The sequence below is a fragment of the Agelaius tricolor genome, unplaced genomic scaffold, assembly GCF_023055355.1.
Source record: "Agelaius tricolor isolate 1412-34295 unplaced genomic scaffold, bAgeTri1.0.p SCAF_5, whole genome shotgun sequence".
In the NCBI taxonomy this organism is placed as follows: domain Eukaryota; kingdom Metazoa; phylum Chordata; class Aves; order Passeriformes; family Icteridae; genus Agelaius; species Agelaius tricolor.
The window spans coordinates 54,531,977-54,554,743 of NW_027269265.1; the positions used below are offsets into that span (position 1 = coordinate 54,531,977).

The 22,767-nt window shown below is 51.2% G+C and overlaps 2 protein-coding genes across 5 annotated transcripts in view; both read left to right on the forward strand.

Moving 5' to 3' along the window:
• Window positions 1-1,367: 1,367 nt before the first annotated feature.
• On the forward strand, window positions 1,368-22,527 carry RAB3IL1 (RAB3A interacting protein like 1). 4 transcript variants are annotated; one of them, XM_071428292.1, is made up of 14 exons: window positions 1,368-1,405; window positions 3,474-3,867; window positions 4,112-4,601; window positions 7,662-7,896; window positions 8,081-8,176; window positions 9,580-9,657; window positions 10,237-10,452; window positions 11,576-11,704; window positions 12,437-12,565; window positions 12,653-12,765; window positions 13,069-13,092; window positions 14,383-14,482; window positions 15,064-15,130; window positions 15,453-17,338. In XM_071428292.1, exons 2-14 carry the CDS (start codon window positions 3,774-3,776, stop codon window positions 15,533-15,535), a joined length of 1,854 nt encoding a protein of 617 aa, XP_071284393.1. In that variant the 5' UTR covers window positions 1,368-1,405; window positions 3,474-3,773; the 3' UTR covers window positions 15,536-17,338. The 4 variants fall into 4 exon arrangements, with proteins under 4 accessions (XP_071284393.1, XP_071284394.1, XP_071284395.1 ...); XM_071428294.1 differs by lacking the exons at window positions 1,368-1,405; window positions 3,474-3,867; window positions 4,112-4,601; window positions 15,453-17,338 and adding exons at window positions 4,637-5,072; window positions 20,886-21,046; window positions 21,670-21,746; window positions 22,374-22,527; XM_071428293.1 differs by lacking the exons at window positions 11,576-11,704; window positions 13,069-13,092 and having other exon boundaries at window positions 1,372-1,405.
• Window positions 22,428-22,767, forward strand: part of LOC139590584 (acyl-CoA (8-3)-desaturase-like) — a 33,619-nt gene continuing 33,279 nt past the window's right edge. The window contains exon 1 of the mRNA XM_071428301.1: window positions 22,428-22,566. The gene's annotated coding sequence lies outside the window, so the exon portion shown is untranslated. The remainder of the gene's footprint in view (window positions 22,567-22,767) is intronic.

Below are 22,767 nucleotides of genomic sequence, written 5' to 3' on the forward strand. Positions count from 1 at the left end.
CCCACCTGCCAGCCTGTGCTGGGCTGCCCTGAGATGTCCCTGGGCAGCTGGCACGTTCCATTAGTGGCTGAGGTCCATGCTGGGAGGTGGCTCACTGGCACACCGGAGTCAGGATGGGCTGGAAGAGCCCACCCAGGGAGCTGCTGCCTGCATCCCCTGCTCATCCCTCTGGACTAACCAACACACCTGGAAGTCGACTGACCTGGAATTCAATTGTGGGAGCAAGCAAGATTCTGGGACATCAGGTGCATCACCCACCACAAACAGATCCTAGCAGGTATCGCAAAGACGGACAACGAGCAGACAGAGCAGAGGGATGGAGCCAGAGGAGGTCACGGACAGGCAGGAAGATGGATCTCTGCAGGAAAGAGTGATCCTCCTGCTGCTGTTAGGATACTCACAGTCATGGGCTCCTGAGCCGTGCTGGAGGCTGGGGAGGTTTGGTCCTGCACGTGTCCCCGCTGGGTCCTTTGTGGCCTGGGCCACTGCCCGCATCCTCGTGCTCCCTTGGCTCATAGGGGGATTGGACCTGCCCCACACGGTGTGCTAAGGAGCCTGAGACCCACTTGGGAGCTGCAGCCGGTCACTTGATGCCGTAATCCCTCCTCATTACAAAAGAGACTCTGTTGTCTTTTGCCCTGTTCCCTCCTAATCTTCTGAGTAAGCCCTGCGTGTTTATAGAGGCGGCCGGAGGAGGGGGAGGCAGGGCTGGCTGCTCTGCTGCTGCTAACTCCTGGCACAGCCATGGTGGCTGCCAGAAGAGAGGCATTTTTCCTCTAATTCTTTCCTGTTTGGTCCCTCTCTCCATGTCACAATCTTACAGGAACCCCAGGAGATTATGCAGGGCTGGAATTTTCCACCAAGGCTGTAAAGCATGGTGACTTGGGGGCTGCCCTCTCTTGCCTAGGTCAGTGAAACACCTGGTCCATGCTCTGCCTGGCTCTCACAGGATGTTTCCCCATCATCCCTCACTGTCCCTGGATGAGTTTGCCACCTCTTCTGGCTGTGGTTTGGATGCTGAGGATTTCCACTCTGCTACTGGTTCTCTGAGACTCTTCCCATGTGTTTGCTTACTTTTGCTCTTGCTTTTCCAGCAGTGCTCGAGAGCTGTCACTGTGCTTCCTTGCATGACATCCTGGGAAACATTGGTCCTTGCCTTGCCCTCAAACTTCCACCAAGCCAGGGAACTCCTCCTCTCTGTCTTCCCAGGGTTCTTAGTCCCTTTTCTGCTCCTTCCCAATTGTGACTGTCCTTCCCTTCTACCACCTCCTCAATGCTTCAGCTCAGGTCATAAGGACATTCCCCTTCCATGAGGCTCTGAATCAAAATCTTTTAATGAACTGGTCTTCCATTGTTTAGGCAGCTGTGGGACACTGGAGAGGGAGCACAGCTCTGATCCTTGCAGGTAAGAGCAGCTGGAGACCCAGGCTCCTGTAATAACCAACTTTCTCCTGTGCTTTGACACTTATTTAACAGCACTAGTTGTGATCAGTTTGTCCCAGCTGTAGTTTTCTCCTTCCTGTGACTGATCCTTGACAAGGGGAGTGGGTTGTTTCACTGCTCCTCTGGAGCAGGTGCTGCCTGGCATCTGCCTGATGTGGGATTTCTGGTGCAGTCTGGGAATTGCTGCCAGTGGCAGGGAGAGCATAGTTTAAAACGTGGGATTAGTGCTCTGTGAAGGGACATGAGAGCAGGAGGACCCTCTCTGAAGGGATTGTGGTCCATCCACTTCCAGGGCTGGAATTGCTGAACAGGCAGGCTGAGATAGATCTTGAGGGTCGTAGTGCCTAAACCCTCATCCCCACACACAGCAGGGAGACCAAAATGCTTCAGGTGAGACATTTGCTGCAGCTGTTGGGAGCAGTTTGGCTGCTCCTGGGGATGTGGAACAATAACCCCCTGAGTGTCCTGCTGCTTGTGGAGGGATGTGCTGGCATCTGGGGGCCTCTGCTGCCCTCCTCTGAGAGCAGCTCTGCTGGCAGCTCGTGTGCTCCACAGCTGCCCTTGGGACAGTAGGAAATATGTGTGGAATTTAATATTAATGTAAATAACTGAGGGGCTACCAGCGTGGCAGAGCTGCTTGGATCTCTTTCCACATCTCCTGTGGCCTCAGACCCTCAGGAGGAGAATGGTCTGAAAGCCTGCCTTGCTCAGCAGAGCAGGAAGCAAAGAGGTGCTGACATCCATCCTCAGCCTCAGGGCCCTGGAATCATCCTCATTTTCTCCTTGCTAAAGATGTAGAGATTGAATTGCTGCTTTGGGAATGTTAAATGGCCACTCTCAATGCTGCGTTAGCAGCAGCTGGCTGGGAAAGGCACAGTGCCCTCCTTGCTCTCTCCCAGAGAACAGTAAGTGCTTTTAGGGACAATGGGTCCCAAAGCTTGGTGAAATCCCTTTCCCTTCTCCAGTTGCAGGGCTGGGATAGACACAGAGGCAGCTGGCATCAGAGGTATCTCTGCAAACTACATTCTTCCTTGAAATCTGATGTAACTTGAAAAAAAATCCAACTGGGAAATGTCTGGGGAGTTGCTGTTTTTCATGGACAGGATTTACTCAGAGGTTTGAGCTGGCCAGAAATGTTTGAGGAGGATGCAGTGACCCTGCAGTGCTTTTGTGAGGACCCCCAGGCTTGTTCCCCTCATGCTGCAGAATTCCTCACTAATTCTTGCTCCCCTAGGAGCTGGGGGTGCCTGTCCCTGTGCCAAGCTCCATCTGACCCTTTGCATTTTGCTTTTAGGGGCTTGGATGGTGACAAATCTCTCACTTTGCCTCTGATGTTGCACAGTTCAGTGCATACAGCATGAAAATGAGGGAAGGGTCCTTAGTGAGGTCCCTCTTCTCTTGCCTTAGGAATTATGGTGGGGATTAGGTGCCAAAGGGAGGATCAAACATGCTGGTGCTGGAAATCAGAGACCCCAGAGGAGCCTTGCTGCAGCCCTTGCAGCCAGCTGAGCAAACATGTGGCACAGCCAAGGAGCCAGCCAGGAGGGGCTGGATGGAGCCTGGAGTTTCAGGCCATTTGTTCTCCTTTCCATGGCAATACCATCTGGTTTGAGTTTGCTGGATAAGGGGTGTCAGCAAAGTCAGATTCTGCTTTCCAAACTCAAAGATAATGCCTGTTCTTCCTTCCCTTCCCAGCCTCTGTCTGGCTTTCTTCTTCTTCTCCCCTTTCCTTCCCCGTCATTTCCCTTCCTTTTATTTCCACTTTCTGCTTTTTGCTTTCCTGCTTCTCTTCTGGGAAGAAGGGAGCACATGCTACTCTCCCCCTTATGACAAGTTACTTTTTCAAGTGGCTGGGATTCAGCACATCCCTCTCAAAGCTTCCTGTCAGCACTATCAGTTCTCATCCTTCCTGCCTTTGTTGGCTTCTGGAAGCACTTCTACCTTTCTAATCTGAGGACCCTCTGTTGCTGCTGGCCAAGCCTTGGGAGTTAATAATTACAAAGACTAATTACATCTGGTGTGCTTTGCAGAGCTGAAGATCTTTCCCCTCCTCCCAAAAGTTCTCTGAAGATAGCAAAGGTTGCAGCCAGAGACACAAACATCCCGGACACTCCGTTCCCAGACTTCAGAGCGTGGGCTTGGCCTGTGCTGTCCCCATGGATCCTGGACATGAGGCAGGGCAGGGCTGGAGATGACACAGACACCCAAGAGATGCTGGGACAGAGAATTGCTCCCTGTGTAGTATCCACAGCAAAATCCTGCAGTGGACACCAGGATCACCATGTCTGACTCTCCTGCCTCCGGCGTTGGGTCTGTCCCAGAGGCAGAGGATGGACAAGCTGAGAGCAGGGAGGGAGCTGTTGCTGTGTGTGAAGGCTCCAAAGGAGTATGGCTGCCTGGAGGGAAGCCCAGGGCAATGGCAAGGTAGGATGTGATGGGAAATGCCCTCTGAGGGCAGCAGCAGTTTTTGGTTCAGAATTCCAGTGCTGTCAATCCACAGGTGGAAATGGGATCTGCTGTGGGACAGGGGTGACAGCAGAAGTGGTTTGCCTGTTGGGTTCCGTGCTCAGTGCTCCCCTTGAAGTATAAAAACCCTGGACAATCAGCAGCCGGTTTCCCCCCAGCCAGATTTCCCCCACCCTTCCACCTTCCTGCGTTTACATCCCAGGTTTCCCCTCTGTATTGGCTTTGTGTGGCACCGTTTTGGTAGCGGGGGGCTACAGGGAGGCAGAGATCGATCCACCTGCAGCCCATGGAGGAGCCCACCCTGGAGCAGAGGCATGCCCGAAGGAGGCTGCGGCCCCTCAGGGAGCCTGTGCTGGAGCAGGGTCCTGGCAGGACATGTGGGGAGAGAGGAGCCCGCGCTGGAGCTGCCTATTCCTGACCCTGTGGAAGGGACCCAGGCTGGGGCAGTGCATGAAGAGTTCCTTAGAGAAGGAGGACTTGTCCCGTGGGAGGAACCCCACGCTGGATCAGGGGCGGAGTGTGAGGCATCCTCCTCTTGAGGAAGAAGGAGCAGCACAGACAGCAGCCCCCATTCCCCATCCCGCCGTCGGGAAGGAGGCGGAGGAAGCCAGCAGCGATTCCGAGCCGGGCACGAAGAGCGGAGCGGAGGGACGGTTGTCGGACATTTCCTTGCACCTCCGCCCTGCCCCGCGGTGAGTCGATGGGTGACAAACGCCGCCGGCTGCCAGCTCGGCCCGTCCCGCCCGTGCCCGCAGGGACCCCCCGGGCCGGCGGCGCTCAGGGCGCAGCCGCGCCGGCATCACGTGGGCGGCGGGGCCGCGGCTGCTCGGGATCGGCTCCGGAGCCTCCGGGAACCGGTCCCGTTCCGGCTCCTCCAGGCACGGATCCGCCGGAGCCTCCGGTTCTGATCCCTCCTGGCTCGGCTCCTCCGGGCACGGATCCGGCGGCAGCTCCGGTTCGGGTGCCTTCGGGCACGACTCCTGCTCCGGCTCCTCCGGGCACGGCTCCCGCTCCGGCTGCGGCTTCTCCGGGCGCGTCTCCGCTTCTCGCTCCGGCTTCTCCCCCGGGCTCCCGGTGCGGCTGCCCCGGCCATGGGGGCTCTGGCGGGGGCGCCTCCGCCTTGAGCAGCATCGGCAGCAGCGGGACCCAGCGATGTTGCGGGGGTAGGTGCGGGTCTGCACGGGGAAGGAGTGGCGTCCGTGTGCCGGGGCTCTGTCTCCGTAGAGTCCTGGAATGGTTTGTGTTGAAGGGGATCTTGAGGTTCATCTTCTCCTGCCACGGGCAGGGACGCCTTCCACTAGACCGGATTGCCCCAAGCCTTGTCCAACCTGGCGTGGACACTTCCCGGGATGGGGCAGCCACGGCTTCTCTGGGAAATCCATTCCATCACCCTCACAGGGAAGAAGTTGTGTGGAAGCCAAGTAAGGAGATGGAATACGGAGGCAGCAGCATCCCCAGATACAGGACTTGACATTTCATTGCTGAGGCAAAGACAAGAAACACCAGTGTGTTCTGCTATAATATAATAACATAAAAATAGAATCAACCACTGCCAGATGCTCTGCCAAACATTTGAGGGATGATGCTGAGCCCACATGGGATGATGAGCCACTCTGGACTGATGCTGGTCCATGGTAGTGCAGGTCAGGCGTCCATCCCAGTGGGGATGGAAAAGTCAGGCCTTGCTCCCAAACCTGGGCTAAGAGTTTAACCTGGGGAGAGCTGGAGGCTGCTTGCACAGGAAACAACCCCGTCGGATCAGCGCTGCAGGAAACATGTGGGGCCCGCTGGAAAAAGTGCAGATCCTGCACATTTTTTTGCTTTTTCTACAGAAACCAACTTTAGAAGGCTATGGGATGTTGGGGAATTTATTTTTTTTTTTGTGTAGGTTTGCATTTCTTGTGTCAGTGCATGACTCTTAGGATATGATACATTTTTCCTGGAAAGGCAGCTACCAGTCAGCAAGAGAGGGAGTGTTTCTGGTGGTCCTTTGGTCTCTGGGATGGGATTTTAGAGCCCCACCTGGACACTGGGCAGAATCCAGCATAGCCAAGGCCTTCGTAGGGATTCTGTTTGCATGGTGTGGAGAATGAGCTATTCTGTCGTAGATGATTTTCCAGGATATGTTTTTGGCATTACAGAGTGTGGGTGGGACTGTTTAATTCCTTCATATCCTCCAGTTTTCTTCCATAGCGTGTGGAAATATGCTGAAATATCTGTCTCCTGAGGCAACTTTCAGCTGAGAATTAGAGAGTCATAAAGGAACAGCATTATTTTTCCTTCCTGTGGGTTAGATTAAGTGTATTTGTATCAGTAGACTGGTGAAATGTCCCTTTTCCTTACTGCATCTTTTATTTATTATTTTTATTCTCCATGCTCTGGTTTCCTTGCTCCTTTCTGGTATGAATTCTTCCCAGTGTTCAGGGAGTTCTCCATGTGTGCTTTTCCACATGCTTTCCTATGATACCTGAGCTGATTTAGCTGGGAGCTGCAGCTTTGTTCCCTCTTTGGAAGGTGGCTGTGGACAGCTGTTGGTCTTGGACAGCTTGGGGGGCACAGAAAGGGAGAAATTAGAGTGGAAAAGGTGATAGAACACTCTGGGACTGAGGAGATAAACCCAGCCTGTATGGAGTCAGAGCAAGGGGAAAGAGCATGGCCTGGCAGGAATGCAGGAGAGGAACACAGAGATGGGGCAAAGAGAAGAGGAAAAAGTGAGCCTGAGCAAAAAGAGGTGATGGCTGCTCTAGAGGAGGAGGTGGTGGGTGAGGAGCAGTGTCCAGGAGTGTGGGAGGAGGTGCACAAAGAGAAGGGCACCAGAGCTTAGCCAGAGCTTGTGAGCCCGAGATAAGCAGCAGCAGGTTAATCTGCAGGGCAGTGTCTGTGTCTGGGCAGGGCAGAAAACTTCCATGTGGGGAGGGCTTGGACACACTGCCCCTGCCTTCAAATGGAGGGAGATTCCATGGGGAGAGTTCAGTGAGTAAGAGGAGAAATACAAACAGTACAGTGACAGCAGTGCCCTGCATGCAGGCACTCAAATGATGTTTTCCATTCCTAAAACTTCTCCAGCCTCTGTGTTAATTTGGGAGTTGACAGAGCCCTGCTGAGCACTGAGGTGCAGTGTCCTGGGTCACTCTTCTGCTTTCTTCTTTCTAGGATGTCTCTGCTTGCTGGCCACTGAAACTAAAAACCAGGGCTTTGACTCAGCTTGTGGAAAATACACTGGTGTAGACAGCTCTGTGGGGGATTTTGGTGGGAAATAGGTGGGAAAATAGGTTAAAAATTTGTTAAAAAATAGATCTTTTCCTTCTGAAGCAGATGCGGGGGGTAGAGGAAGGCTGGGTTGGCAACAGAGGGGATTTGGGTCTTTATATTAAGAATGGGAAAGCTGTATTGCCTTTTTTTTTTTTTTTTTTGCTTCCCTACATCAGTAGGGAAGTCTGACGGAATACTAAAAATCTATCTGCAGGGTGTTTCTCTTGGACAGCTGGTGAGAATGGGATCTCTGGAGCAGCTGTCCTTAGTTCTCCTGGTTATTATCCTGAGTTAATAAGGACACCCTGCCAGAAGGGTAAAGCACTTCCATAGGGTTGCAGGGCAGAGGAACAGGTGCAGCTGTTGCTGCCCAAATTCTTCCCCATCACCTTCCCTGCCTCATTTCCCACTGCCTATTTCTGGGGCTGGATGTGTTGTGAGTGTTGGAGGAAGGCTCTGAATCACTCCCACGCTCATTTTCCCTGTGCTTTTACCCCCAGCCAGGTCAGTTTGGAGGAAGAGAGCCAGAATCCACCTGCTGTGGGACACTGGAAGCCCCTGATGCCATCCAAAGGTGACAAAGAGGAGCCAGAGGGTGGATGCCAGGATGCTGGAGGTGTGCATGAAGGCCAGTCCACGGAGCAGCTCAATGTGTCCCGGCTGCGCAGCTCCTCGGTGGAGATCCGGGAAAAGGGCTCGGAGTTCCTGAGGGATGAGCTGCACAAAGCACAGAAGGTGAGCTCCAGGGTTTTGGGGAACTCCTGGGGAGGGGGCACAGGTTGGAGCCGAGGGGACTTTCCTGGAGGTGGTGACAGGAATCTTGGGTCATGGATCAGGTGCTGGGGTGGGGAGGAAGGGCTGTGATTGACAGGCTGGGGCAGGGCATCAGCATTCCTGTCCCTATCTTTTTCCTCAACAGGAGCTGAAGCTCAAGGACAAAGAATGTGAGAGATTGTCAAAAGTCAGGGAACAGCTGGAGCAGGAACTGGAGGAGTTAACAGCCAGCCTGTTTGAGGTACCACCCTCTTCCTTTCCCATCATTTCTTAAGCTAAGCTTACATCCAGCTCCTTTAAGACAGGCTTTCCCTCGACTTCCAGCTCTCCTCTCTCAATTTCCTCCTCTCCCTTGTTGTTCTTTCCTACTTGGTGAAGCAGAGCTGGCCAGTGCTGCAGGTGGAGCTTTTACCTGGATTTCCTCCCCCTTCTAGCTGTGGGGGTGGCATAAAGAGCACAGTAGTTATGGTTCCAAAATGTGGAAATACCTGGAGCTGGAGCCAAGCACAGCTCCCTGTCCCTCTCCATGCCTGCTCTGCAGTCTGGGCAGCTGCTGTGTAATAGAGATGATTCCCTGGCTCATGCCAGCCCTTGCTGGGGGTGGAAACATGCTGGATGTCCTCATCCACTCTGCTCCAGTGAGTGTCCAGAAGGCTTGTTGGTTTTGTTTTGGTGGTTTTTTGTTGTAATGTGGTTCTTACCAGGCTGTATCCCAGCAAAATCCTATTCACCAGCAGCTCTAATGTCTGGATCTGTCTGGATAATGAGGAAAACCAGAGCCCATCAGTACCCTTGAAATGCAGGGCTGTGAGAGCCAAGTAAGCACTCCCTCCCAAAATTTTGGCTGCCTGAGCACAGGATGATCTTGGAGATCATGTAGCAAGGGCTGTCCCCTTCCTTTGGTGGCTTTGGCCAGATGCTGTTTCCAGACTGCAGGGAGGCCCCAGCAGGGCTGCATCCTGCTCCCCTCTTCCTGTGGGAGAGGCTTCTAAGCCAGTTTCCACCATTTGGCCCCCACAGCTCCTGCTGTGTCACAGCCGTGCCTGGGGCAGTGGGACCAGCTGCTCTGAAAGGGGAGCAGGAGCAAAGTGCAATAACAAGGCAGGCAGGAGCAGTGCCCTCACCATGACTGAGCAATGAGTGTGGATCAGGATCAGAGCCACAGGCAGCAGTCCGGGTCAGGAGCCAGTGCAGGGATCACCCAGCAAGGCTGCAGTGACTGCAGGAACCAGGCTGAGGAGAGGCTGGAGTCACAGCTGTTGGAATAGGGGCAGGCACAGCTGTGGTGGAAAACAGGTGAGTTCTAATGTCAAAGCAATTCTCAAGGGCAAGGAAAGGCAGGTCCTTGCTTCTGGCATTCTTCTCAGCAGCCCCTATCAGTGAGAGATGACCTTGGCCAGCTAAACTCCTTAACTTAGCCAGCTACACTCCTGGAAAGGGGATGCACTCCAGGCTCTGGCACTGGGAGCCTTCTCTGGGAAATTCTGAGGGAAGGCTCTGCACAGCTGAAGGAACAAACCCCCTGGATGTGGCAGGGATGTCTGTCCCCTTGCCTGGAACATGTAATGTGGCAGACCTGGGACCTGCCTTGTTGGCTGTGTGAGTTGGGGTGCAGCAAGTGGATTAAAACTCTCTCTGGTGCAGGAAGCCCACAAGATGGTGAGAGAAGCCAACACCAAACAGGCTGCAGCAGAGAAACAGCTCAGGGAAGCCCGAGGCAAGGTGAGTGACTCTCTGTGACTTCATTTTTGGGGTTGGTGTGGTGGCATCTCTGCCCAACCTCGCCACAGGGCTGTTTGTTGGCTGAGCAGAGTGAAGTGCAGCTTCATCTCTGAGATGCTGTGGTCTTTTTCTGGCAGACACTTGAGTGAGAGGGAAAAGGCCTCACAGACATCCTTGCATTGCAGTCTCCTGCTGATTGCTGATCCAGCTCTCTCTAGGGAAATGGATCCACAGAGAAATAATGAGTTCAGTTGTTACAGCTCTGAGATGGAAAGATAGAGCAGGAGCCTGGGGAGTTGGAATTTCCTGACATGGCAGCACCACAGGGCTGCTCAAATGGCTCCATCTTCAGGAGAGAGAAATTTCTTTGGAGTGATTAGTTCTGAAAAGAGCCTTGGACAGAAGGGGTAGATTCCCAAACAGCTGCTGTTTAAAATTCTGGATGATGGTGGCACTGGGAGGATGGGGAGAGGCTTGTGGCTGGGCTTTTAGCTGCTTCCCTGTGGTTTCAGTGTTTGATGGGATGCAGCAAACTGGAGCCCAGCAGGTGCCGAAGGTGACTCTTGCTTGTGTCCCCAGATTGACATGCTGCAGGCAGAGGTGACAGCCCTGAAGACGCTGGTGATCACATCCACGCCGTCCTCCCCGAACCGGGAGCTGCATCCTCAGCTGCAGAGCCCTTCCAAAGGTGGCTTCAGGAAGGGCCACGGGCGGAACAAGAGCACCAGCAGTGCCATGGTGTCAGCTGCCAGCCAGAACGTGGCTCCAGAGCCCGTCAGCCGGGAGTGCAGAGAGGTGGGTGTGGGACATCCATTGGGGAGTGCAGAGAGGTGGGTGTGGGACATCCATTGGGGAGTGCAGAGAGGTGGGTGTGGGACATCCATTGGGGACTGCAGAGAGGTGGGTCAGGGACATTCTGAGCATCCAAAGCTGGCTTCAGGAAGGGCCACAGGTAGAACAAGAGCACCAGCAGTGCCATGGTGACATCTGCCAGCCAGAATGTAGCTCCAGAGCCTGTCAGCTGGGAATGCAGAAAGGTGGGTCAGGGACATTGCCTGCGTTGGCCAGGGAGCTGCTGCTCTGAGAACTTTGGGCTTCCCACAGAGCTGTGTGGTCTCACTGAGCAGCTGTTTGTGCCCTGTTCCCTAAATTTGTGCTGAGGCAGGCACTGGAGGGCTTCCTTTTGTGGGGGTTTCCTCTTTGTCGGGACAGGAAGCAGTCGAGGGATCACTGAGGGGCAGATCCAGGGGGTGCCAGTGCTGTGAGTGGATGCAGAGAGCTGCTGAGCAGAAGCCAGTTCTGCTAGCCAGATGTGGACACAGCTGTCCTGGGAAGCAAATAGGAGGCACTTGGTCAGGAAAAATGAAACTGAAAAAAAATATGCTGCAGAAATGTCTCACTGGTGATTTTTTGGGAACTGCAGCCTGTGTCGTGATTTTTTGGGAACTGCAGCCTGTGTCGTGAAGAATTGTTGCGGGAACACAAAGGCTTGGTAAAGATTTGGATCTGTCATTTCTTCATGGAAGCCACTTCCACAGGGTGCAGATCTCCTGTGGTTTCAAATCTTAGGGCTCAGCCTCCAGACTGCCCAGTGTTATATATCAAGGACGGGATGGTTTTTTGTCCCTCGGAATTCTTGTGTGAGAGGTGATAAAAGGGAACCTGGCATTCAGAGAGTTGGTGCTCTATGGGAAAGATCTTAAATTGGGTCTAAAAATGGTAATTTCTGTTCCCTTTCTGCACCTCAAGCTGAAGTCCAAATATGTGGCTTGTAGCCCTGTGTTGCCTTGAGGACTATGCTCAGTTCCTGCAGGGGAGGACTTGAGCCTTTCTCTGTATCTCATGTTTTTTACCTCCCTCTTTGCCTGTCTCTCTAAACCTCTTCCTTCACTATCTGTCTCTCCCTCTGCCCTCCAAGTCTGGTTTCCCTGCTCTCCTCTCCCTGCTCCTTTGCATCCTCCCTGGGAAGGCTATCCACATCACCTATGAGCCAGGCTGGCAGGCCTTGGGAGCAGATGCTTCCTCCTTCTCCTCTTCCTCACGGCAGGTAACCAGCCTTTGGGAATGGGTGGGACCCACCTGCCTCTCATGCTTCCAGCCTTTCAGTTCCAGCTTCCTTTTATGCTAATCTCCATTTTTTTTTCCCCTTTCATTTTGTTTTCCTCCGTTTTTTTTCCATCTTGTGGCTCTGAAGCTGTTGCTGGTCCCAGGTGAGCAGTCTCCATGGCACAAGAGGGGATGTACTGGAATCTGGACTTTTCCAGCTGCGTTCACTCATGTTCTTTGTGTTGCTCAGCTTCGTTTTATTTTTTCCTTTCAGAAGCTTTTGTTGGGCTTGTAGGAGCTGCTCTGTCAGTCAGGTTGGTGTTTTGCCCAGTGATCCATCTGGGATTTAAATGCCAGATCCCACAGAGTCTCCTCTTGCCCCTCATCATTCCTGCCACGGGTTGAGTGTGCACTTGTCTGTTTGGTGGTTGTGTGGTGGCTTTCCTGCAGCCACAGGAAGGAGGAAAAGCCACCTGGAGGAAAATGGGATAGAGAGGTGCCTGCAGGCTTCTGGCACACACAGCCCAGGGTGGCTGTGTCACTCAGGCACAGAACTGCTGCTGGGTGGGACACGAGAGATCCTTGGAGCCAGGCAGCTTCCCTCAGACACTTCCGTGATGTCTGAGCCTCTCCAGCTGCAGAGCAGATGTTTCATGGGTTTCCTGCATAGTATCAGGTACTTTCTGACAAGGTATTCCTCCCTCTTCCTGCTCCTCTTGGACACTCACTGCAGGTCGACTCCATCTTATTTGCCGAGTTCCAGGCCTGGAAGGAATCTCCAACTTTGGACAAATCCTGCTCCTTCCTGGACAGAATTTACCGAGAAGATGTAGGACCTTGTCTGGACTTCACCAAGCGGGAGGTGAGTGCTGGAGAAGCAGGAATAGCTGGCAGCTCTGGAGTGTTACCTTCCTGGAATTCATTCTTGCTCTCCCTTGTTGTGCTGCAGCTGTCGGAGCTGGTGCGAGTGGCAGTGGAGCAGAACACCCTCACCATCGAGCCAGTGGCTTTCCAGACTGTCCCTGTGGGGAAGGTGGCAGCAGAAGAGTGTGGTGGCCCCAAGTAAGGACTGTGTCTCCCTGCTTTGTCCCCCTCCTTGCTGCTGGTTTGTCCCCTGTCATGGAGTGGTGTGACAGGCAGCTTGGCGCCACTTCCCACTAGCAGGAGTGATGTGATATTCCAAACAAAGAGGAGGGATTTTATTCAGATATTAAATTGAAGTCCTTTCTTACCTTCTGAGGTGCCCCTGTGACAGAAGGGATGTGTAGGTTTCCTACCACTTTACTGCAAATTATTCCCCAAACAACCCATCCTGTGTTTATCAGTTTCCTTTTGGTTTTTTAAATTTATTTTTTGTCTTCACAGTGGCTTCCGGTCACAAATTGTAACGTAAGTGAAATATTTATTGTTCAGCCAGTGATCAAAGGTCTCTGGAGCATTAACAAGTCACTAACTCAGCACCATGTGGCAGCTTGGAGGTTTTTGCTGAGCTCACCTAACTCTTTAACTCTGTCTAAATTCCACCCAGGCAGGAAGGGAAGGAGCCCATCGGCAATAAAAGACCCAAAAGGAATTTGTTCCCTTTTTCCCCAGATGCAAACCACTGACTTTTATGGCTATTTTGGCTTGTTTGATTGTGATAGCTGTGGTTTTACACTAAGTAGTACCAATCAAGCAAGAGTCATTTTTTTCCAGAATGTTGCAATGCTCAAATATGTGGCTCCTTACAGGTATCTTGTTTACAAAGCTTCTGGTCATCCTGCACCTCTTGGGAATTCAGTCTCCTTAGGTTGTGTTAATATTTGGTAAATGATTACTTCTCCTTGGATCTGAACACTTGGAACCTGTGCTTCCACTCTTGGCTAATGTTTGCCTTGAGAGCAGTGGAAAACAAGCCCAGGGACGAGCTCAGGAGCTCTCTGAAACATCTGCTCCCCTCTGCTGTCACCTCCTGTGGCTCCCCCAGAGAAGGTTTTTTGCAGTTTTGGAGTGATGTTCCTCTTCCTACTGAGTCCCTGAGGAACATGGTGATAACTGTGCACTAGTAAATTCTGCCTTATTGCTTTAAGTGGTGATGGGAATCATCTGCCTTTCAAATAGCAGGAGAAAAGGGAAGAAAATAAAGGACTGCTGTACCCCTTGCTGGTGATTGTATGGAAAAGGCTCTTTTCACCCTCTGAAATCTCAAAATTGGGAAGCCAAGCTCCTTTCCTGTCTGCCCAAGGAGGGGTTGGCTTGTTTTGAGTTCTTGGTATGTGCAAATCCTGCTCAAATGCTGGATTTACCTGTTTTGAGGCCAGCTTTGGTGCCCAGCCAGTGTGTTTACATCTCACCAGGAAAGCTGATACACCTGAGCCTGCCCTGGAATGTGGGGGACATGTGCAGACACCAGGGGACATTGAGGCTCTGCTCCAGACTCACTTCTTTAATATTTCCTGTGGTTTCCTCTGGGGCTGTGTGTCAGGGAAAAGGTGCTTTCATCTAAAGTCTCCTAAACTTGCTATTTATGGAATATTTCCAGGAGCAAAAGAATATCAGCCAAGGAATTTTTTTTCCTTCTTCATGCTGCCTGACCCAGGGGTGGCTTCTGATCTCTCACTTCCATCTCTTCAGGGGGCTTAATTGCTGGATCTGTGCTGTGCCACTGGATTGCTGAAGTGCTTTTCCCTTTTCCTGCAGGAAATGTGCTCTGAGCGGCCTCCCCAGGACCTGCAAGCACCGGATCATGCTGGGGGATTCTGGGAATTACTACTACATTTCCCCTTCCTGCAGGGCCAGGGTGAGTCCTTCTTAGGGTGCCTTGACCTTCCAACATCATTCCATGCCCTGAGGTGGGCGAGTTCCAGAGGGTCAGCCCTGGAACTGAGGAAAAACTGGGTATTTGAGGTCATTCCTGAGGCTGAGGTAGCTCCTACTTGGTGATTAGGGGGCAGAACCAGCTCTTCCTTCTGCTTTCAGATAACCTTCAGTGTGTTCACTTGCCATGATTTCATTCAGTACAGAGCTTTGATTGTTTGGCTCTATTGTTATTATTTAATTCCCCTTTGTAAAACACAATGATTTTCTGCTCTTTGGAGGCTGTTGCTGTTCCAGTCAGATCCGTGCCTGGCTGTGGGAACAAACTGTCCTTTCTGTGGAGGGGAGGGAGAAGGTGGATCATTTGTTAATGTTGCTGTTGGGGCTCTTGTTCAGAGGAGGATTTTAGAAGTTAATTCTTTCCTGAGCTGCCTTTTTGAAGAGCTGATCTCACAAAAAGTTGGTTTTTGTGCACGGGTTTGACTCATTTTCATCACTTACACCAAAGTAATGTCTCAAATCTTTGTTCCTTTATTTTTCCCCCTCTTTCTCTCTGTCACCCAGATCACAGCAGTGTGCAACTTCTTCACCTACATCCGCTATATCCAGCAAGGCCTGGTGAGGCAGGATGGTAAGAGCTGGCCCCAGGGGGATGCTTTCTGTGGGGGCAACTGGGAGGAATTGGGAGGAGCTGCTTGGAGTGACAGGAGTGGGGTTGCCTGGGGGTGTCTTGGAGAAGCAGATAAATTACAAAAGAGAAGCATGAGGAGAGCATCTCTTCCTTCCTTATCAGCTTCCTGGAGCTGGTAAGGGGTGACCTGATGGGCCTGTCCTGCTTCCCTCCCCTCTGGGAATGCTGGGAGCACAGCAGAGCAGGAGCTGGTGGCAGCTGTGCCCTCCTTACTGACTTTTTTGGTGTTTTTCCCCCTTCTCTGCCCCGTTGTGCTTTGCAGTGGAGCTGATGTACTGGGAGGTCATGCGGCTCCGCAGGGAGATGTCTCTGGCCAAACTTGGATTTTATCCCAGTGAGATGTGAGCAGAGCCCTGAGTGTGGAGGAAACTGCTCCTGGAGGAAGGGCTTGGAGTGCAGTGCCTGTCCTGCTCCCTCCCACCTTCCCTCTGCCTGGAGCAAGGAGCAAGAGGCACGAGTTCCACCTTCAGCTGTCCCACTCCTCCAAGTGTGACTGGAATGCAGCTGCCCCTGGAGCTGGGCTGGCCCTGACTGCTCCAGGATGGCCATCCATGGACTCTGGAGTCTCCTATATGCAGTGTATATCCATTTTTTAAAACCCTTTGTTTTTATATGCAGCCTGCTTTGGCATAACCCGAGGCCAGGCCTGTGCAGGGTGGGAATTCTGGACCTTCCTTGTGAGCCCCTCTGGCAGGACAGATGCTGGCTGTCTGTTCCACTCGTTTTTTTGGGATGGAGGGGGTGCTGTCCCTGAGGTCCTGCTGACCACAGCAGCCCTGAAAATGCCAGCAGAGCACAATAATCTTGAACAGTTTGTTTCCAAGTACTTCCTTGTTCCTTTTCAAGGAGCCTGCAAGAGAAGCTTGTTGCCAGCAGAGTCACAAAGAGGGATTTGTTCCTGTTTTTAGCTGGATGTTTGGCACTGGGTTTTGCAGGCTGGGGAATGGCTGGAGCTGTGCACCTGGGGCCTCCAGCAGAAGAAAGGGAGCAGGGAGATTCCCTAACTTCCAGCAGGCTGCAGGATTTTTTTCCCCTGGACTAGGGCATCTGCTGGAGTTGTCAGAGGCAGATGCAGGATCCTGTGACAGTCCCTGGTGTGAAGTCCCCCATGATGCTCCTAAACACAAACCTCACCCACAAACAAGTCTTGGAGCTGTTCCTGCTCTTGAGGGAGCTTTGGGCAGTCCTGTTCCCACTCTTCAGGCAGAACCCCTGCCCCTGGTTGGCTTCTTTGTGTCTCCAGAAGGGGCATGCCCAGGCTGGGCAGTCCCAAGCCCAGAGATTCCTTCCCAGTGTTACGTCAGAGCTGGAGATGCCTGTCCACTGGGAATCATGACTTTTCCTGGGCTGCCATTCCCTGGTGAGGGAATCTGAGACCTCTTTGAGTGCCCATGAGGAATGTGGCTGAGGTTCCTGCCTGCCCCAAAATGTGCTGGGAGGGAAGGATGTCACTGGAGCTGTAGGAATGCACAGGCCTGACACATCCTGAGCCCAGACCCAGGTTTATTAAAGCCATGACAGTATTTTGTAGCTAATTTAGCCTTTTTTTCAGTGACTCTGGAATCAGCTCAGCCATCACTCACTCTGGGGTTTCTGCTTCTGACAGGGTTGTCACCCTGTCCCTCTGCCACCCTCAGCAAGCTGGTGCCCATCCTCAGCTCCATAATTCCATCCTCTCCTGAAGGACATTACAGTAGGAACTCGATTTTCTTCCACTGAGCTGCTGGATTTTGTCTAGGGGAGAGAGAAATAACACAGCTTTGGTTTCCCCAGCTGTGGATTTCAGCTCAGGTGAATTCCACCCCTGGAATTTCTCCCTGCATCTCTTCACCCATCCTTTCTATCTCTTCAAGTCTTCCTGTGCCGTGAGCTGCTACACTGCACAAACATTGCAGCACTGGGAATGAGATGATCTCTCTGGCTAGGAGATGTTTTGGTTTGTGGGATATTTTTTCCCCCTTGGTGTCACATTGAAAAGCACTTTGAGACAGAAGGAACTGGAGCAATGCCTTGTCTGAGGTTGTATTGCATTTCAAACAAAGCAGAGAACAATTTGTGAAGGAAAATGAAGTCACTCCGTTAGCAGCAGGTTGGTTGCACCCTGCTCTTTGATAAAGGAAAATAAACATTTGCTATTAACCTCTACAAGCCTGGTTGGAGTTGGAGGGTTGGGGTGCTTGGGGTTCAAGAGAAAATCCTACAGGATGGAGTTTGGGGTGCTTTTATTCATCAGAGCAGGTACCTGTTCTTCCTGAGGGAAGCTGAGGCTTCTCCCGCTTGGTTGTGTCTCCTTTAATTTGCTGGCTTGAAGCTCTGTACGGGTGCTGGGTAATTGGAGGATCTTCTTCCTTCCTCTTTCCTGATCAGTCTCCCCCTTCTCCTCTCAGCAGGCAGAGGTTTTGGGTCGCTCTGGTTTCACCAAAACCTTTTGCTCTCCTCCCTGCTCGGCTCTGCACATTAACATGGAAGATCTCATCCCCTCTGGGAGGTGACAGTGGGAGAGCTGTGTGCAGGAAGGGATTTAATTTCATTTTCAATGAGAAAGCCATGCAAGGATCTGGTTGTGCAGCACAGTCAGGCAGCCACGAGAGGGCACAGGCAGCCCAGGCAGGGACTGCCCTCCCTCCCTCATTCCCTCCCTGGGAGAATGGAACACCTCCAGGTCCCACCCCGTCCTGACCCTGCAGCCTCTCGACAGGAAAACATTCCTGCAGCTTCCCTGCGCTGCTGGGACAGGGAATTGGGCAGCTGGACAGTGGAAAGGAAAGGAAGGGTTTGGATTTCTGTAAGGGATGATCAGATGAGACACTGGGAATGTTTTCCTCTGTCTGGGTCTTTCGGTGGAATGTCAGCAGGGATTGCTGTCAGAAACTTCCCTGTAATATCAGCTCCTAAGTTTCTATGGTATGAGAAGACATCATGTCCCCTATTCCCAGCCTTTTCCACCAAAACTTTCCTGTTTTTTTTTCCCCTCATAAATAAACCAGAGTTTGAGCAGGGTCTCTAGGTCCTCTGGTAACTCCTGCAATCTTCCTTGCACCTGTTTGCCCCCACAAAGGGTCTGCCAGCCTGTCCTGGGCTGAAATAAAGAGCTTCAAAGGGATGGGAGTTCAAAAATCTGCTTTTATAGATGTGTTTGACTTGCTTGATTTTGTTTTCATCCCTGTTTCCCTCAAGTTTGGGAAAGAAAAAGGATATTTGGATGATGGTGGAGGCTAGTGTTGTGCACAATGAGGTGCTTTTAAGCATTTGGATATTACTATTTGAAAAACTGGGATTTAGACCAGAGAGATTTGGTTGCTCCTGGCAGTTCCCTGTGTCTGCTGGCTGTTTCCTTTCCCTGCCTGAGGAATTACTCCAGCTTTGCTCAGGGCTGTAAATCAGGCTGTCTTTGTGCAGCTGGTCAGGCTGTCCCCACACGCCCACACACAGAGATGGATGGTTCCTGTTCCCAGGAACCAACAAATGAAGGATTTCGATTTTTTTATTATTATTTGCTCCAGGTGCAATCAAAGACAAGAGAGAGGATAAGCAGCTGGCCTCGGAAAAGTCAGGACTTTCCATGCTTTCCTGAGCTTCCTGTAGGATGAATCCATCAAAGCAGAGAGGATTCCCTGCAGAACAGGCAGCACTGGGCCAGCCACGGGGAAATTCCAGTCATTTTGGACATTCAAGGAGTGTGGCCCTGCCAGGAAAAAGTCAGATGTCCTGGCACAACTCTCAGTGTGCACGTGGCACCAGTGGCTGGGGCTGGCCAGCTCTGCCAAGGCAACCTGTTCCTAATAGGAGCAAATCCCTCTGGTGCCACCAGTGCTGGGAGCCAAGGGGTCAGATTTGCTGTTTGTCATGTCAATATTCCCATGTTTGTGCAAGGCTCACTGGGCTGAGCTGGAAAGTTGACTTTAGCCAGGCTGAGAAGGCAGCTGGACTTTGTGCTGGTTTATATAACTTCCAGAGAATGTTTCACCTCCTTTGGGAGTGGATTAGGATGGGAAGGGAACATAGAGAACATGAGATTCATCCTAGTTGTGGGCTGGATGTGAGGGGAAGAAGGGAAAATTACTTTGGAATGGCCTTAAGATGAAGGAGGGTAGATTTGGATGGGATATAGAAAGAAATCTCTCTCTGCAAGGGTGAGGAGGCCCTGGCACAGGTTGCCCAGAGAAGCTGTGGCTGCCCCTGGATCCCTGGAAGTGTCCAAGGCCAGGCTGGATGGGGCTTAGAGCAGCCTGGGACAGTGTCTCTGCTCATGGCAGGGGTTTGGAATGAGATGGGCTTTGAGATCCCTTCCAACCCAAACCATTCTGGGATTCTGTGATAAATCTGAGCTGCCAGTGGTGTCCTGGCTCAGGAGATGAGATTGCACTGGCTGGAGTGATGGAGCAGAGGGACAGCAAGGAAGGTTTAGGAAAGAAGAGGCACTCCTTAGCTTTTGTTTGGCTTAATCTTGAAATGGTTCCCCTTGTAGGAGAAAACATAGCTGCACAGGAAAAGCTGAGTCATTGATACAAATCTGGTTATTTACAAGTGACTCCAGTGATGGAAAAGCCATTTGTGCAGGAGTAGAATCCCAAAACAGCTCCTCTTGGGACTGAGAGGGGAGCTGGGAGAAGGAAGCTGAAGGGTGGAGGTGTTCTCCAGGAAGTTCTGCAGTGGAAATCCCAGCTCTCAATCCTGTGCTGCTCACAGAGCTTCCAGGGACATCTGTGTGGGCACACAGAACATCCTGAGCTTTTAACTCTGCTAATGCTTCTGGTTTCTGCTTCCTCTCTGGTTCTGGGGCTGCAGGCTTCCCTCTGGCAGATGTAGCCTGGGATTGGCTCAAGGACAGCTCCCTGCCCTTAATTCCCCTGGCTCACTGTGCTAATTCTGCTCTGTTAATCATCTTAGAGTCAATTTAAGGTGCTTCATGCCAAAGGACACTTATGTGGGTCACAGCTCAGTGACACCTTTGCTCTTTCTGTATCAGCACCTGGACAGAGGTGACTTGTCCCTTGCCTTGGGTGACCTTCCCTTTTGCCAGGCCACCTGAGCCATGTGGAAGAACCAGGAGGAAGGAGGGAAGCACCAATCCAACTTTCCATCAAACTGAGGGCAGTGATAAATAATGTCTCAGGAGAGCTGGAGCAGTATTTGATGGTCCCATGGGGCTTTCAGACAAGGGAAGTTTTGCAACCACCCCAAAATCTTGGCAGCTCTGGCAGACATTAGTCCTTAATAGGAGAGGGAAATTGGGTCCCAAATCTGATTAATTTCACACTGGAATGATGTGTATGTGGAGAAGACCTCATGGACTGTGTTTGAGTAGTGCCTGAACCAACTGAGTTGGGAAAACCCAAAAAAACCATTTTTCTGTTGTCAGCACTTGGGCATCGCTACTTTCTCCTCACTGTACTGGTTTTAAAAGCCTGGCTTTACACATTCAAAATACACAAATGAGTTAAACCCTCTCTCCTACTGCAGCATGTGGGATTCATCCCTGTGCCAACACTACCACATCCAGGAGAGCTTCTCTGAAACCATTTAGTAAATATTTCAATAGAGACCTTTAAAACTGTTCCTTTCTCTTTAGAGAGACATTGCAGAAAGGAAATTGCTTCTTAATCTCTGTCTGCTGTTTTGTTTGATTCATTTGTGCATCACAGGGCAGAGCAGGCTCAATGTCTTTTTGCTTTTAATTCTTTATTTTATGCAGACAAAACCATTCCCAGGGAATGGTTTGGGCATGAAGGGATCTCTAAAGATCATCCAGCTCCTGACTTGCCCAGAAGCTCCTGCTGCACCATTCAAGCCCAGACATCCTGTTACTGTGGAGCTGTTGATTTTCTGCAGGGATGTGGAGGAGTCATGGTGCTGGTATGCTGCTGGAACACTGTGCCTTCACCATTCCTTGCCCTCTAGTGCTGTTGGATTCCGTTTCACTCGCATACCTTCACCAAATCAGGTGTTCAGTTTTAGACTCAGTGAGCTCCAGCATGATGGGGAGACAAGAATGAGCAAGGCATGGAATTGGAATTGGCATTGGCAGCAGTGCTTTGATTTCTGGTCACACTTTATTTCCCCCTCCCCAGAGTGATGGTGAAGCACAGGCTGCGCTGCTTTGCTCCATTCGGGGTTGTGAGCATGCCCTAAAGGTTTGTGGACTTGCAAAGGGAGATAATTTCAGCTCTGAGTGATTTACCTGGAGATGCTTGACCAGGAACTGGCCCCAGTGGAGAAGGCAGCAGCATCTTCAGCTCAGAACCCAAACTTCTAGGTTTTATTAGGCATCTATCAGCAATAAGGGAACAAAACACACAGAGAAAGTACAATATGGCTCCTATATTTTATAGAAAAACCAACTGCTGCTTAATGAAGGCCAGGCTAATTGAGGCCAATTAAATTAATCAGCCAAGTGAACCAGCCACACCCATTCTGAGGAGGAGGGGTGCCATCACAGGCAATTACTGTGATTAATCCTCTCATTGTCATCCCCACAGGCAGCACCTGGCCAAGAAGTTGGGGAGTTACCTAACTCTGCTCAGGAGGATGCTGCAGGCGAAGGTGGTGCATCCAGGTGAGGATCCTTCTGCTTGGCCTTTTCCCACTCCTTTCTTGAATTTCTGCTGAGCCTCCCTTGACCTGAGCAGCCTGGGCTTGACCTTCAAACCTCAGAGGTTGGCAGAAGGTGGAAAAGCTCTGACACAGGGTATTTTAGAACACATCATCATTCACCTCAGTGAAACTTACATTGTACTCTCCAACCTCTATGCAGGGTAGATAACATCTTTATTTTATTTAATTATGTATTTATTTAATTTATACTTATTTTATTATATTTTATGTTCTGCTATGGGGGAAATGATTCACCTCCTGGCTCACTCTGGAGTTCTGGATTATTCCCTTCATACTCTTTGCATTGTGGTTTCCAAATGGATAAGTGTGTGGCTGGAAATGTGAACAGAATTTTCACTGTACAGCAGCTCCAGCAATGCCCTGTTCTGTAGAAACCCTAGGACAGAGGGATGGTGTAGGGAGGACGTAGTATGGAAGTGTTTCTATATGATATTTGAGGAATTTGGGCTAATTTTTCAAAATACATGTGATAACATGATATAACACAGCACAAACACTGAAAAAAAATTTGAGGGTTTTTCAGAGGCTGAGGTTGCTGTTGCTTTTTTTTGTTTTTGTTTTTTAACAGAGTTTTAAAAACCTGTTGCAAGAAGGAAGCTCACAAATGTGGCTGCCCCATCCCAGGAAGTGTTCAAGGCCAGCTTGGAGGGGATAAAAACTGTACATCTGAACACCATGAAGCTGTTTCTCCCCATGCTGATGCCACACAAATTATGTTGTGAAGAAGTTTCCTGAAACCTCTAGAACTGGGCCCCTGCAGAGTAAGTAAAACATGATTTTTTTTAAAAAGCAATATTGCTCATGGATGAAGCTGTTGATTTGTAACAGTTAATTTTTGTGTAAGAGCCACCTGTGTTTACATTACGGGAACCTGTTTGTTCTGGGATGAAATGAAAGCCCTAAAAATGGGGTCATTTTCTGCTTGGAGTTCTGTGACACCTCGTGGCACCTGCTTTTGGGCA

Excerpts from the sequence above, each read along its gene's own strand:
- RAB3IL1 (XM_071428292.1), top strand. The coding sequence starts at position 3,774 with ATGGACAAGCTGAGAGCAGGGAGGGAGCTGTTGCTGTGTGTGAAGGCT. Across the intron at positions 10,453-11,575 it reads TCAGCCGGGAGTGCAGAGAG|TCTGGTTTCCCTGCTCTCCT; the intron begins GTGGGTGTGGGA and ends CTGCCCTCCAAG. Across the intron at positions 11,705-12,436 it reads TCTCCTCTTCCTCACGGCAG|GTCGACTCCATCTTATTTGC; the intron begins GTAACCAGCCTT and ends CACTCACTGCAG.